General features: G+C 38.7%; 1 protein-coding gene across 7 annotated transcripts in view; it reads left to right on the top strand.

Moving 5' to 3' along the window:
- Positions 1 to 14,025, top strand: part of ANK2 (ankyrin 2) — a 302,460-nt gene that overhangs the window by 197,788 nt on the left and 90,647 nt on the right. For all 7 annotated transcript variants that reach the window (XM_082254226.1, XM_082254220.1, XM_082254221.1 and 4 more), the window contains 7 exons: positions 33 to 187; positions 753 to 964; positions 3,249 to 3,453; positions 6,124 to 6,220; positions 6,441 to 6,669; positions 12,956 to 13,081; positions 13,340 to 13,462. In XM_082254226.1, coding sequence (XP_082110352.1) covers positions 33 to 187; positions 753 to 964; positions 3,249 to 3,453; positions 6,124 to 6,220; positions 6,441 to 6,669; positions 12,956 to 13,081; positions 13,340 to 13,462 — 1,147 coding nt within the window. The remainder of the gene's footprint in view (positions 1 to 32; positions 188 to 752; positions 965 to 3,248; positions 3,454 to 6,123; positions 6,221 to 6,440; positions 6,670 to 12,955; positions 13,082 to 13,339; positions 13,463 to 14,025) is intronic.

The following is a 14,025-nucleotide window of genomic DNA, read 5'->3' on the forward strand; positions in this document are numbered from 1 at the left end:
AATTAAGAAGTTTATTGTAAATTGTTATTTAGGCCTGTTATTGTGGAGATCCCCCATTTTGCTGCTTTGCGTGGAAATGAGCGTGAATTAGTGATACTGCGCAGCGAAACTGGAGATAACTGGAAAGAACATTTCTGTGAATTTACTGAAGATGAATTAAATGAGATCCTTAATGGAATGGATGAAGGTATTATTATTATTTACATATACGTATATGAATACTATATAATACATGATAATACTTAGCAAAAACTTTATTAAAAATTGTACCTATATGATGTAAAGCTAACTGCAAATGCCTTTACATTGAACATTATGATAAATGTAGAAATTATAGACCTCAGGGGAGTGAGAAAGGGACTCTTAAAGTCTCATATATCTGTGATGCAATCAAATAGACAATAAAGTTCATTTTTAGAGGATACATATATTCATATGAGCATTGGGCGCAGTTTGTGAACAGCCTCAGTGCTAGTCTCCTTAACTGAGATCAACAATCTGGCCCAAATGACCAAGTATTTCTCTAAAAAGTGTTAGCTAGCTTGCCACATGGTGTCACATGGTTCCCATAGACATCAGATCATTGGTTGATTTAAGCTGGGCCTGTTGTTATGTTTCTGAATATATTAGTTAAGAACAAATTTGTTTAATATCTTTCTGAATGTTAAATAGTGTAAAAAATGTGACTGTATGATAACTTCCTCACTCAGTGTGTGTGGTCATTAAACTGTATCCCTTCCATCTCTATGCAGTTCTTGACTCTCCAGAGGAACTGGAAAAGAAGCGCATTTGCCGTATTATTACCCGAGACTTTCCACAATATTTTGCGGTGGTTTCTCGGGTTAAACAGGACAACAACCTGATTGGACCCGAAGGAGGAATTCTGAGCAGCAATGTAGTACCTCAGGTCCAGGCTGTTTTTCCAGAGGGTGCCCTAACTAAGAGAATTCGTGTTGGCCTTCAGGTATTGGAATCAAAAGACATTACACTTCAAATACTGGCTGATTTACTTTTTTCATTTGACTTGCTTTAGTTAAAGGTGTATTTAAATCTGGGCCAGGTTGATTTCCTGAACCTTATATGGGGAAATAAGTGTCACAGACTATTCACTACTCACATGTGTCCTTTGCATACTCAAAGCCCTTTGGAGACTTGGGGTGTCTGAAATCTAAAAATACTTTTTAGCTTCACACTTAGGGCACTAGGCATCCTGCTCCATTTTTTGGGCATATACTAGATAGACTGAAATTGAGAAACTCTAGCTCATTCCTATCTATCCCAGCTCCATGTTATGGAGTTCTTCCTTAATTCCCACCTCTAAACTTCTTTCTCCCATGCAATCCTCCCAAGCATTTATGGAGACAAAACAAAAACAGATATCATCTAATGTCTTCATATTTAATTATGACTTGCACCCCAGCTATCCCAGATAGCTTGACTTTACACATGGCTAAAACCTGAATAAGCTGGGTTAGCTGACTATTCCCTGCATTACAAGACTATTTTCTTTTTATATGCTACATGATCAATTTAATTTTTTTTTTTTTTTTTTACAGCTATCTTAAGTTTTCTGTTATGATAATTCCTTGCTTTTAGTAGTAACCCCCTTTGAGTATATCAACAGGGATGGATCTTCTGTGAAAGGTCTTGTTTTACAACTACACAAAAAAACAGTAGCTTTACGTGAAGGTTAATTTTTATTAAAGATACCTACATGAAAAAGTGGAAGTGGAAGGTCATCCTAGGGCAAGAACTATCCCTATCCATATTGTGTGAAATTCCATATACCCTTCAGTGAGTAATCAGTGCTAAACGTGTAACTCACAGGTGGGTACGCTATTTCATGTGTTTTGGACTTGCCCAGGTATCTCCTCCTATTGGGAGGAAATGAATGCCTTAATAACACAACTGGCAGGCTGCCCTGTCTCCCTGTATCATCTCACACACCGGCTAGTTCTTCAACTAAGGGATATCCCCAAACCCACTCAAAGCTTACCAAACACATCTTAACAGCAATGTTTGATAGCTTTTAAGTGGAAAGTAGCTACACCTCTCACTAAAAGGGAAATACATAATACTATTAAAAAGAATAAAGTGATAGTAAAGACAAATTTATTTTTCTAAAAATAAATAAAGAGATAACACCTGCTCTATACAACAATATTACATCAAGATGTCACTTTCCTGGTCTTGTTGCAAGGGCACCAAAGGCTTCCACCCTTGATCGGTTGCCTCCTCTAGCAAGAGAGGTGCTAAGGAAGCACCCATGTGTGTACACTCCCTGTTGTGTCATTCATTGAGTTGCCTGTATCTATAGACACACAGTGGGGTAAGCTAAACTCTGCTACCTCCCCACAGGAGTTTGACTGATGGCAGCAGCAACTTATGGCTCCACAGCCCTCAATTTCTCCTTTAAAACTAGGAAGGTGAGCAATGCTGGAGCCAGGGACATCGCTGGAGAGGTGACATGGAGCCAAGTAAATGTTTAGGGACAGTGGGTTAGGGTAAGACAGGTAGTAGAGGCATTTTTACCTTAAAAGGGAAGTAAGGCTAGCGCCTTTTCGGCCATACTTCCCATGTGGGTCACAGGAGTGTGCTTATTTCTGCACTCCTGTGGCCCAGATTAAACCAACAGTGGACTTTAGCTGACATCACAGACCCGGTGTGGGTTCTGCATCAATCCTGGCAATAATGTCAGGATCCATCCAGATGCCTCACCAGCAGCTGGCTAAGCCTCTCAGCGCACAGCGGAGAGCTTAAGCCAGCTGCTCCTGCCCCCTGCAGGTCCTGTGCTCCAGTGAGCACTGGAAGGGCAGAGCAGGGAGTTGGTGACCAACAGTTACCACTCTCTGCTCAGTGAAGATAGATAACTGAGCAATAGGTGGTAATGTGAAGTGATCACTCAGCTCTCAATTTTAGAGCCAGCGGCGAACAGCTGCAACATAGGATCGATGATGGTTCCTTATATAGACCTGTTCTCCTCTAGGTATGTCTTCAGGGTAGCAGAGAAGATGCAGTGTGACTTCATTTTAGATCCCACTTCCTCCCCTCCTGGCTAGCCCATTCCTTTGTTTTTGCAGTCTTCACTTGCCTAACTTTGTGCTGTGCTCTTTGGCTGTAGTGTTTACTGGATTTTACCTTTTGATTGCTTATATTTACTTTGAACTACAGTACAAAAAAGATACATTCAGCGTTTTGAATGTGTATTACCAGTTTGTAACACTTTCTGAAACATTTCCTTCTTTAAGGCCCAGCCAGTGCATCATGAACTTGTGAAGAAAATATTAGGCAACAAAGCATCATTCAGTCCTATTGTGACATTAGAACCGAGGAGAAGGAAATTCCACAAACCTATAACAATGACTATCCCTGTGCCCAAAGCCTCCAGTGAGGCAATGCTGAATGGATATGGTGGTGATACACCTACATTAAGACTACTATGCAGTATCACTGGTAAGTTTAGTTAACATAACCCCACTGTCACATGTTATGGGTAGTCAGGCCTGGATTTTATGACAAAGCCTCACAGACCAAGGCTACTCAGGAGGGTTGCAGGCTGCCCTTTGTTATATCATCTTGTTACATTTCATTCATGGTTCCTTCATTGCTCCTGATTCCTTCATTGGTCACACATCTGTAGATTTTCAAACAAACATTCATACAGAAAATCTGATTATTACATAATAATGCCAACAGAGGCTTGATAAATGTAATTCGAAAATACTTAAAAATGTTGTTTGCTTTTAACATTTGGTTGTATTATGAATAGATTGTCCCAAAGAAAAAATGGCATACCCTATTAGAAATGTAATCAAGAAAAAGTTTCTATCCTGCTTCTTCAAATTTTCTCATTACCTACGGTCAAACACAACTTAACCCCACTAACCATTTGAAAAGCAAATGAACGCTATGAAAATAACATTTTTCAAACAAAATTCTTCTGAGTATTGCAAGCTTAAGTAGGGAAATGAAATAGAAATCGAAACACATATGTTAAAACATTTAAGGATACTCTGTATTAGTGATTGAATGATATTGTTTTTTTAATGCCGATACCGATATTTTGGTCATCGGATCTCGGCATCGGCCGATATCTGCCGATATTTTTATTTTTCACATGTACTCCTTGTGGAGGGATCTGGGGGTCTAAAAGGCCCCAAACCACTCCTCCGCACCGAAAAGCATTCAAAAACACCAAGTTTGGCTGTTTTGAATGCTGTCAGTTTTTTAAATTCGGCGCCGAGTACCCGGAAGTGATGTCATGACATCATTTCCAGGTTTTTTACATGGAGACGCAGTACACCGGGTCTTCTCTTCGGCAACGGCGGCGGTGGAGGTAGGATGCCCGTGTCTCCCGGTCGGACGGGAGACCCAGGTGAGCCACGGAAGGTGGCGGGAGGGGGAGGACATCCCCTCCCGCTCCTTGTAATGACAGCCTGAGTGGCTTTTCAGCCACATCGGTTGTCATTACAAGTCAGCCGACCATCGGCTATGGACACCGGTACCGGGGTGATGTCTCTAGCTGCAGGCATCACCTGGTACAAGCACTTTCCCGAAATATCGGCAATATCGGTAAATCCAAAAGCCGATTCCTATATATTGGGGAAATTGCATATTGGCCCCCGATATATCGGTGTTGTCGATAATCAGTCGATCCCTACTCTGTATCCTCAAAAGATGTTAAGTTCATGTGATAGACAACTAAGGGCTTTACATGGGGGTTTACACAACTGAAATCTGGTTCTGTCAGATTCAGTGTATTGACTCCATTCAGTGTACAAACAAACTCCATACCAGAGCGCTACAAGAAATAGGTTGACACAGTGTATAAGGGAATACATGAGTAATCTGCAATAGTGAGTTAATGTATTAAGTAAAAAAATACATTTGCTGATCATTTAAAGAAGAATTTGAGGCATGGTAGATTTTTACATAATTACATTAGTCAAGCTTGGACCAATGTATCTATGTATACCTGGCCGATACCTCTGGAAGCTGGAAATTACTGAATTAGACACCTGCACACAGGTGGTCGGCCACTCAGCATGGACACCAGATTCAGGGTATTGACTTCATCCAGTGTACAAACAAACTCCATACCAGAGCTCTACATATCTTATTTCATAGTGTTTACCAACTTTTAGTAGGCCCCATACCACTTTTTACAAATTTCACAGTCCAAGTGCCTCCTCTGTTGGTAAATGTTACTCCAGATACCTACGCAAACAACTGCTGGAGCTCAGCCTGTAAAATGGTGCTGCTCTGTGGCATCTGCTATTGCACTGAACATATTCTCTTATATTCTCTCATTTTACATTTTTTTTTTTGCAGATTTGTGCACCATCCTTTGATAAACTCTACTGTAATTGTTTTGTGTTATAATCCGAAAGAGGAACAAATACATAATCCATACCTTCATTAAGATAACAGTCACAATTGTATTTGTTATTCATTTTTTGTGCATATGACACATTTTATAGTATAGCTATAGGCAAAACTTTTTTTTGGATAGAGAAGCATTAAAACTCTTGTCAGATTTGTATTTCTGTCTGTGCTTCGGTTAAGAAGATTCACCCTCTCTATTTGTCATGTTTACCATCATCATGGAAAGTAAAAGATAAAGGGTAAATCTTCCAATGGAGACACTAGTTCTGGTGGCCCTGGTGGCACCCTGGGATTCTCTCATTATTGAGGGACTTCATCTCACTTCCTGTTTATTGAGGGACTTCATCTCACTTCCTGTTTTGGCTGTGGGACAGGAAGTGAAGAGAAATCTCCCTTTTGAGACACAGATGGCAAAAATGAAAACTGACAGGTGTTACAACCCCCCATACTCTATCCAAAATGGAAAAAAAATGTTTAGTTCTATTTTAAAACTGTGACATATTGTAGCTGATGTATTGTATATTATTTCTCACCTTATTATGTAATTTATTTCATTTTTGTATTGCTTACAGCAATCACTTTTTTCGTTATCCAATCACTGCTGTAATTTGATTTGGTTTTACAATGTATGTGAAAAACCTTCATGTACCCTGTCTCTAGTTTTTTATAAATTACGCCCAGCATTCTGCAAAATTATGTTTGCATATAAACATTTCCTTTTACTTTGCTTTTCTTTAGGTGGTACAACTCCAGCGCAATGGGAGGACATCACTGGAACCACACCGCTTACATTTGTTAATGAATGTGTTTCTTTTACTACTAATGTATCTGCCAGGTCAGTTTTTTTTTCACACAGTGTTTTGTAAAAATAAAGAAAAAAATTAACAATGCATTATGTGTATGGTCACATTTACAAGTTGGTTATTATATCCTACATTTGCTCCCAAAAACGTATTTTAAGGCACTGTGTGATACCTTTTATAAATATCTCAAAGTTCTCTTCAGCTGTATGTACTATTCTTGTAATATTTAATACTATTTGTTTTTTTCTGTAGGTTTTGGTTAATTGATTGCCGACAAATCCAGGAATCAGTTACATTTGCTAGCCAAGTTTACAGAGAAATTATATGTGTTCCCTATATGGCCAAGTTTGTTGTATTTGCCAAATCCCATGACCCCATAGAAGCACGTCTGAGATGTTTCTGTATGACAGATGACAAGGTTGACAAAACATTGGAACAGCAGGAAAACTTTTCAGAAGTTGCTAGGAGTAGAGATGTAGAGGTGAGCCTCTAAAAAATAATGAACACTTTGATACATGTAATGTGCTAAACCTTCATTGCACCACTAGAAATTGCTTGCTCCAGTGCTGACTGGTTGTTCATCTAATATGTTTTTATTTTATTTATTTTTTTAATTAAATAATAATTAATAATAATTCCCTCATGAGTGGTACCAACCTGTATATACAAGCATAGACAGAAAACCATAGCATAAGGTTATTGTAAGGAGTATAGGTTTCACAATTGTTATTATTGGAGGTTCCTGTATTTAGATAATACATTTTCGACCTAACCTAAACATGCATATAAAAAGGTGTTCTGTTCAGCGGTCAGAACTAAAGTTGGTTAAATGGTCAAAACAAATATAGGGACACGGGTATTCTATATTTTAAATAATAACAAGTTTATTAATGAAAATTTGGACTTATAATCATAACCGTACAGTATATAATTCTTTATGTACCAGTATATTCATGAGGAACAAGACATACAACATAAAACGATAAACATATAACAAAGTACCGGCCGGTGCATATTAATTCAATCACAGGGCTAATTTTCACTATTTCGGTTAAATACCGGGAGTATATCTTCCTGTGATTTGTGTCTGTGGATAAACGGAGTGTAGTACAAAAAAAGTGGTGGTGTTTTCAAAGTTAAGATGTTCTGAAAAAATTGCGGTTTTGGAAGGTAGGTCTGATAGGATGGCTATTTTCCGTTTAGCATCTTTGAAAAGTAAATTCTGGGGTGCCGGTGTGCAGTCCGGAGTCTGTCCTAATACTTTTGACTCCTGTGGTAATTACCATTGCTTCACCTTTTCACATTTCCTCCCTTTTACTTTTCCAGATACTGGTTGGGTAAGTGATTTCTCAGCAGTTTGTAGATAGAAAGAAATGGGGATTTCCTGTGATTCGTTGTCACATATGGTTCCCTTTTATGGCGGGTGTATAGAGTGGTGTCAGGGGTATTTGCTGGTGGTTGATAATACCGTATCTCTTTTGGGGACTATGCAGAGTGTTTTTTGTAGGGCGGATAGGTGTTGGGTTTAACTTTCAAAGTTATTTCTCATAGGGTGTCTTTAATTCCTTCTCCCCACTCTGTCAGCTGTTTTTGCCGATGTTTCACCCCTCTACTGATGTGAATCAGTGCGTTTGGGGACTATGCAGAGTGTGCTTATACAGGGCGGGTAGGTAATGGTTATAACAATACAACTCCTCCGGTACCCGTCTATTCCAATGCACCGCTCACCTATTGTTTTTCCCCACTCTGTCAGCCATTGGCTGATTCTTCACCCCTTCTTCTGTTGTGTTCCAGTAAAGTCTTGCACTTACCTGACCTTCACTCTATAGCCGCTCGTTCCGTCTTCTATCTTCCGCTGTTTCCTTGTTGCGGTCGCCGATCCTCGACCTTTCGCTTCCGTTCGCTTTCTCTGTTGTCCGCGTCTGAGACACTGGTGGGCGTGCCGGCGGTGGTGATGACGTCAACGCGTTTCGCTTCTAAGTGGCGTAGCTTCGTCTGGACGTACGTAAGCCCGATGCCTGTGCCCTATAAGTACTTGTCTCCACAGGTGATCAGGTTTAGTTCATAATTACATGATCCGGGATTTCCTCAATCATTTCTAGTCATACACCGGATTATTTCATTATGCATTGGGTGCTTTTACTTATTTATCTTCTATTTGGATATATAGCAGTATTATATATGCTGTCTTTAATTTGCAGCCTTGACTCATAATTACTTTTATTGGGGGATACTCACGACTTTCATTCCACAGACGATATTGTTGCAGATCTGTCTGTGTATGTCTCCTATTTTTGAAAAAAAGTTTTTTGTTTTTTCCGAAAAACAGGTAATAAATTTCGGGCATTTCTAGATTACAGGACAGCATGATGACAACATTTACAGTGACATAATTACTGGATTTTTTCGATTCAGCTGGGGTATATGTGTATGTGTTTGATTTTGGGATAATGTGTTTTACAGGATTTTTACTTTTTACAGTAAGGACCTCCTTTTCTATGTTTCTCTTTCTTTTTCTTGTTTGTATGTGTAGGTTTCATTTCTTTGAGATGGCTACATTACCGTTACTTCTTCTTATTTCTCTTACTTCTCAAGGAATACCTGAAGGTTCATTTCTGTGTTTAACCCTGTTGGTATCAGGCTCTTTAAATTAAATATCCACCATTTTTCCTTTTGTAGGAGGATACGGTTGAAGTCACCCCGTCTGGGGGAGATTTTCAGTTCATAAATTCCTTTAATGTTTGTTCCTCTCAGGTTCCCATTATGGTATTCGGTATAATGTCTCGCTAGTGGTTTGTCTGGATTCTTTTCTTTTATTTCCCTCATATGTTCGCCAATGCGGATTCTTAGTTGTCGTTTTGTTTTACCTATGTAATTTTTGTTACATGGGCACGTAATCATATAGACGACTCTAGTTGTAGCACAGTTTATGAGGTTATGGATTTTATACTCTTTCTCTCTTGTTGCATCGTGGAAGATGTCGGTTCTGTCGATGTAAGGGCATATTTGGCATCTCCCGCAGGAGAACATACCCTTGCTCCTTGGGGTTTTCATTAGCCATGTGTCCTCTGTTTCCTTTAAGAATTCTGATTTGGTTAAAATATCTTTCAGATTTTTTGCCCTTCTTGCCACCATATTTGGACTTTCGCCTATTATCTCTTTTAGATTTGGTGTGTTGCTTAAAATGCTCCAATGTTTCTTGAGAACTTGGCGTACTGATTCCCATTGCGTTCCATATTGTGTTATTACTCTTGTGGCTCCAATCGCGTCTTTTTTGTATGGGTTTTTTCTGGTTAGCAGTTCTTTTCTTTCTTTCTTACTGGCTTTCTTTCTTAGTATAAAATCCATAACCTCATAAACTGTGCTACAACTAGAGTCGTCTATATGATTACGTGCCCATGTAACAAAAATTACATAGGTAAAACAAAACGACAACTAAGAATCCGCACTGGCGAACATATGAGGGAAATAAAAGAAAAGAATCCAGACAAACCACTAGCGAGACATTATACCGAATACCATAATGGGAACCTGAGAGGAACAAAAATTAAAGGAATTTATGAACTGAAAATCTCCCCCAGACGGGGTGACTTCAACCGTATCCTCCTACAAAAGGAAAAATGGTGGATATTTAATTTAAAGAGCCTGATACCAACAGGGTTAAACACAGAAATGAACCTTCAGGTATTCCTTGAGAAGTAAGAGAAATAAGAAGAAGTAACGGTAATGTAGCCATCTCAAAGAAATGAAACCTACACATACAAACAAGAAAAAGAAAGAGAAACATAGAAAAGGAGGTCCTTACTGTAAAAAGTAAAAATCCTGTAAAACACATTATCCCAAAATCAAACACATACACATATACCCCAGCTGAATCGAAAAAATCCAGTAATTATGTCACTGTAAATGTTGTCATCATGTTGTCCTGTAATCTAGAAATGCCCGAAATTTATTACCTGTTTTTCGGGAAAAAAAAAAAACTTTTTTTCAAAAATAGGAGACATACACAGACAGATCTGCAACAATATCGTCTGTGGAATGAAAGTCGAGAGTATCCCCCAATAAAAGTAATTATGAGTCAAGGCTGCAAATTAAAGACAGCATATATAATACTGCTATATATCCAAATAGAAGATAAATAAGTAAAAGCACCCAATGCATAATGAAATAATCCGGTGTATGACTAGAAATGATTGAGGAAATCCCGGATCATGTAATTATGAACTAAACCCGATCACCTGTGGAGACAAGTACTTATAGGGCACAGGCATCGGGCTTACGTACGTCCAGACGAAGCTACGCCACTTAGAAGCGAAACGCGTTGACGTCATCACCACCGCCGGCACGCCCACCAGTGTCTCAGACGCGGACAACGGAGAAAGCGAACGGAAGCGAAAGGTCGAGGATCGGCGACCGCAACAAGGAAACAGCGGAAGATAGAAGACGGAACGAGCGGCTATAGAGTGAAGGTCAGGTAAGTGCAAGACTTTACTGGAACACAACGGAAGAAGGGGTGAAGAATCAGCCAATGGCTGACAGAGTGGGGAAAAACAATAGGTGAGCGGTGCATTGGAATAGACGGGTACCGGAGGAGTTGTATTGTTATAACCATTACCTACCCGCCCTGTATAAGCACACTCTGCATAGTCCCCAAACGCACTGATTCACATCAGTAGAGGGGTGAAACATCGGCAAAAACAGCTGACAGAGTGGGGAGAAGGAATTAAAGACACCCTATGAGAAATAACTTTGAAAGTTAAACCCAACACCTATCCGCCCTACAAAAAACACTCTGCATAGTCCCCAAAAGAGATACGGTATTATCAACCACCAGCAAATACCCCTGACACCACTCTATACACCCGCCATAAAAGGGAACCATATGTGACAACGAATCACAGGAAATCCCCATTTCTTTCTATCTACAAACTGCTGAGAAATCACTTACCCAACCAGTATCTGGAAAAGTAAAAGGGAGGAAATGTGAAAAGGTGAAGCAATGGTAATTACCACAGGAGTCAAAAGTATTAGGACAGACTCCGGACTGCACACCGGCACCCCAGAATTTACTTTTCAAAGATGCTAAACGGAAAATAGCCATCCTATCAGACCTACCTTCCAAAACCGCAATTTTTTCAGAACATCTTAACTTTGAAAACACCACCACTTTTTTTGTACTACACTCCGTTTATCCACAGACACAAATCACAGGAAGATATACTCCCGGTATTTAACCGAAATAGTGAAAATTAGCCCTGTGATTGAATTAATATGCACCGGCCGGTACTTTGTTATATGTTTATCGTTTTATGTTGTATGTCTTGTTCCTCATGAATATACTGGTACATAAAGAATTATATACTGTACGGTTATGATTATAAGTCCAAATTTTCATTAATAAACTTGTTATTATTTAAAATATAGAATACCCGTGTCCCTATATTTGTTTTGACCATTTAACCAACTTTAGTTCTGACCGCTGAACAGAACACCTTTTTATATACATAGACAGAAAACCAGCCTGTATGCAGGCTCACTGCTTTACTGATACTAGTCTGTATGCCAGCATGGGCTGTAAATGTGGCTGAATAATAGTCATCTCTGGGCTAGTTTGCAGACACTGTCCAAGCTGGCTAAAAGTGCTCACACAATAAAATGCTTGCAGAAAAATAGTTTGTGTTGCATGACAAACAAAAAACGCTCACACTATGCCTAGAGTATAATGTGTCAGAATAAAGAACCTAAGGAGTACATTAAGTCTGACAGAATTATGACTGAATACCTATTGGCCTTAAGCTACCAGAAATAGGTTGACACCGTGTATAAATGAATACATGAGTAGTCTGCAGTGAGTCTATATGTATTAGGTGAAAATGCATCTGCTGATCAGTTAAAGAAGAATTCCAAGCATGGTAGATTGTTACATAGTTACAATGGTCCAGCTTAGACTGATGTAACTATGTATATACCATACCTGACCAATACCTCTCTCTGGAAACTGAAAATCACTGAAGTAGACACCGCTACTCCAATAATCTGTTCCAGTGATGCCCAGCTGCTTGGGCATGTATTTGCCTACTGTAGAATTGAAGTTATATAAAAGATGCTTCTGTTGGTACATAGCATTTTCAGCTCCTGTGTTGCACAGTAAGAAAGCGGGCCTCATGTACAGATGCATGAGCTGCCTGCTGGGCTGTACCTGTGGTGGTTTTACGTCTTTGAAATGACTTCATGTAAATTTAACAGCACTATAGCGTGTCACTCCTTGCTGTGTTGCCTGGCATGGCTGTGTCGACTTCAAACTGGATGGACAGGTTTACAAATGACTTGGCAAGTAAACCAATTCACATATGCATAATAATATTAACTCTTTATCTAACTGTTTGCCTGGGGGTTTTCAATAAATTAATGATACAAAATGAAAAAATATTACAATAACAAAGGTATTACTTTACAGGATAAATGTTTTATATCGCCCTTTCCCTAACTTTATTCACTTTCTTAGTAATCTATAGCTTTGCCATATAGAGTGTTTGCCATTTTCATTTTACATTGTTTCATGCTGTTTTCACCATGTATGTAACCGAGGAGGACTTTAACGTGAAAGCTTAGTCTTCTATCATCTATGTCACACAGGCAGCGTGAGCTTTATTTTAAGCCAACACTGTAAGGAGGAATTTCCCATATATATATATATATATATATACAGTTTTATAATTGGAACCTACAGCCCTATGCAGCCACTGATGTTGTGTTTTCTTTTTCAGGTCCTGGAAGGAAAACCAATCTATTTAGACTGTTTTGGAAACCTAGTACCTCTAATAAAGAGTGGGCAACACCATATATTTAGTTTCTATGCCTTTAAAGAGAACAGACTTCCATTGTTTGTCAAGGTACTAATAAGTAGTTGATAGAACAATTGAATCACTTTACTTTATATGCATTCCATTTGATTAAGGGCAATATGGATGTACTTGGGCAAACATCATCAGATCTAATAATATTTTTTTTTCTATTTTTGATGTTACCTGTCTGATTTTCCTCTATTCTTCGTTACCATTAAAAACTGTATGTGCAGTGTTGTATGTGCTGTTCAGTTTGACATGCTGAGACAATAAAATATTATGAGCTCTATTATTTCCTAATATCAGGTACGAGACACAACTCAAGAGCCTTGTGGACGCCTGTCTTTCATGAAGGAACCAAAATCTAATAGGGGCCTTGTACAGCAAGCCATCTGCAATCTAAATATCACATTGCCAGTTTATTGCAAGGTAATCACTTTGTTTTAAACCAGTATATAAAATGATAATGTGTATGAAAAACTACCGGGTATTATTTGGTTTCATAATTCTGTTTCTATATTTTTTCATTCTGGTGCCTTGTGGGTCAGGCTTAAAATATAAGTTAATTTCTGCAGCCAAGGAAATGAATAACTCATGCTCACATGTGCTGATGCAGTACATTTTTAGGAATGTTTAATTGTAGGGAATAGTGATCTATTCCCTACATATTTTAAATGCTGTATATGCTTAAATCATTACAATTTTGCAACATTTTTTTACAATTGTCATTGGGTAGGCCTTAATAAAAAAAAGTATATATATATATATATATATATATATATATATATATATATATCACTGAAACTTCTGCAAATGCACAGCTCCCTATCTGAAGTTGTGAGCTGTGCAATTCATGACTGCAAATTAAAGTAAGGGTTGGGTGGCTGGTGCTGCTATTCTGGCTTGTACTAGTATGGTTACTTTTGTGTGCGAAATGTTAAAATTGAGCAAGGACAAAACAATGCAGCAATCTGAGGAATCATAAAAAGGGG

Source organism: Pelophylax lessonae (genome assembly GCF_965119305.1).
Source record: "Pelophylax lessonae genome assembly, chromosome: 1".
NCBI lineage: Eukaryota > Metazoa > Chordata > Amphibia > Anura > Ranidae > Pelophylax > Pelophylax lessonae.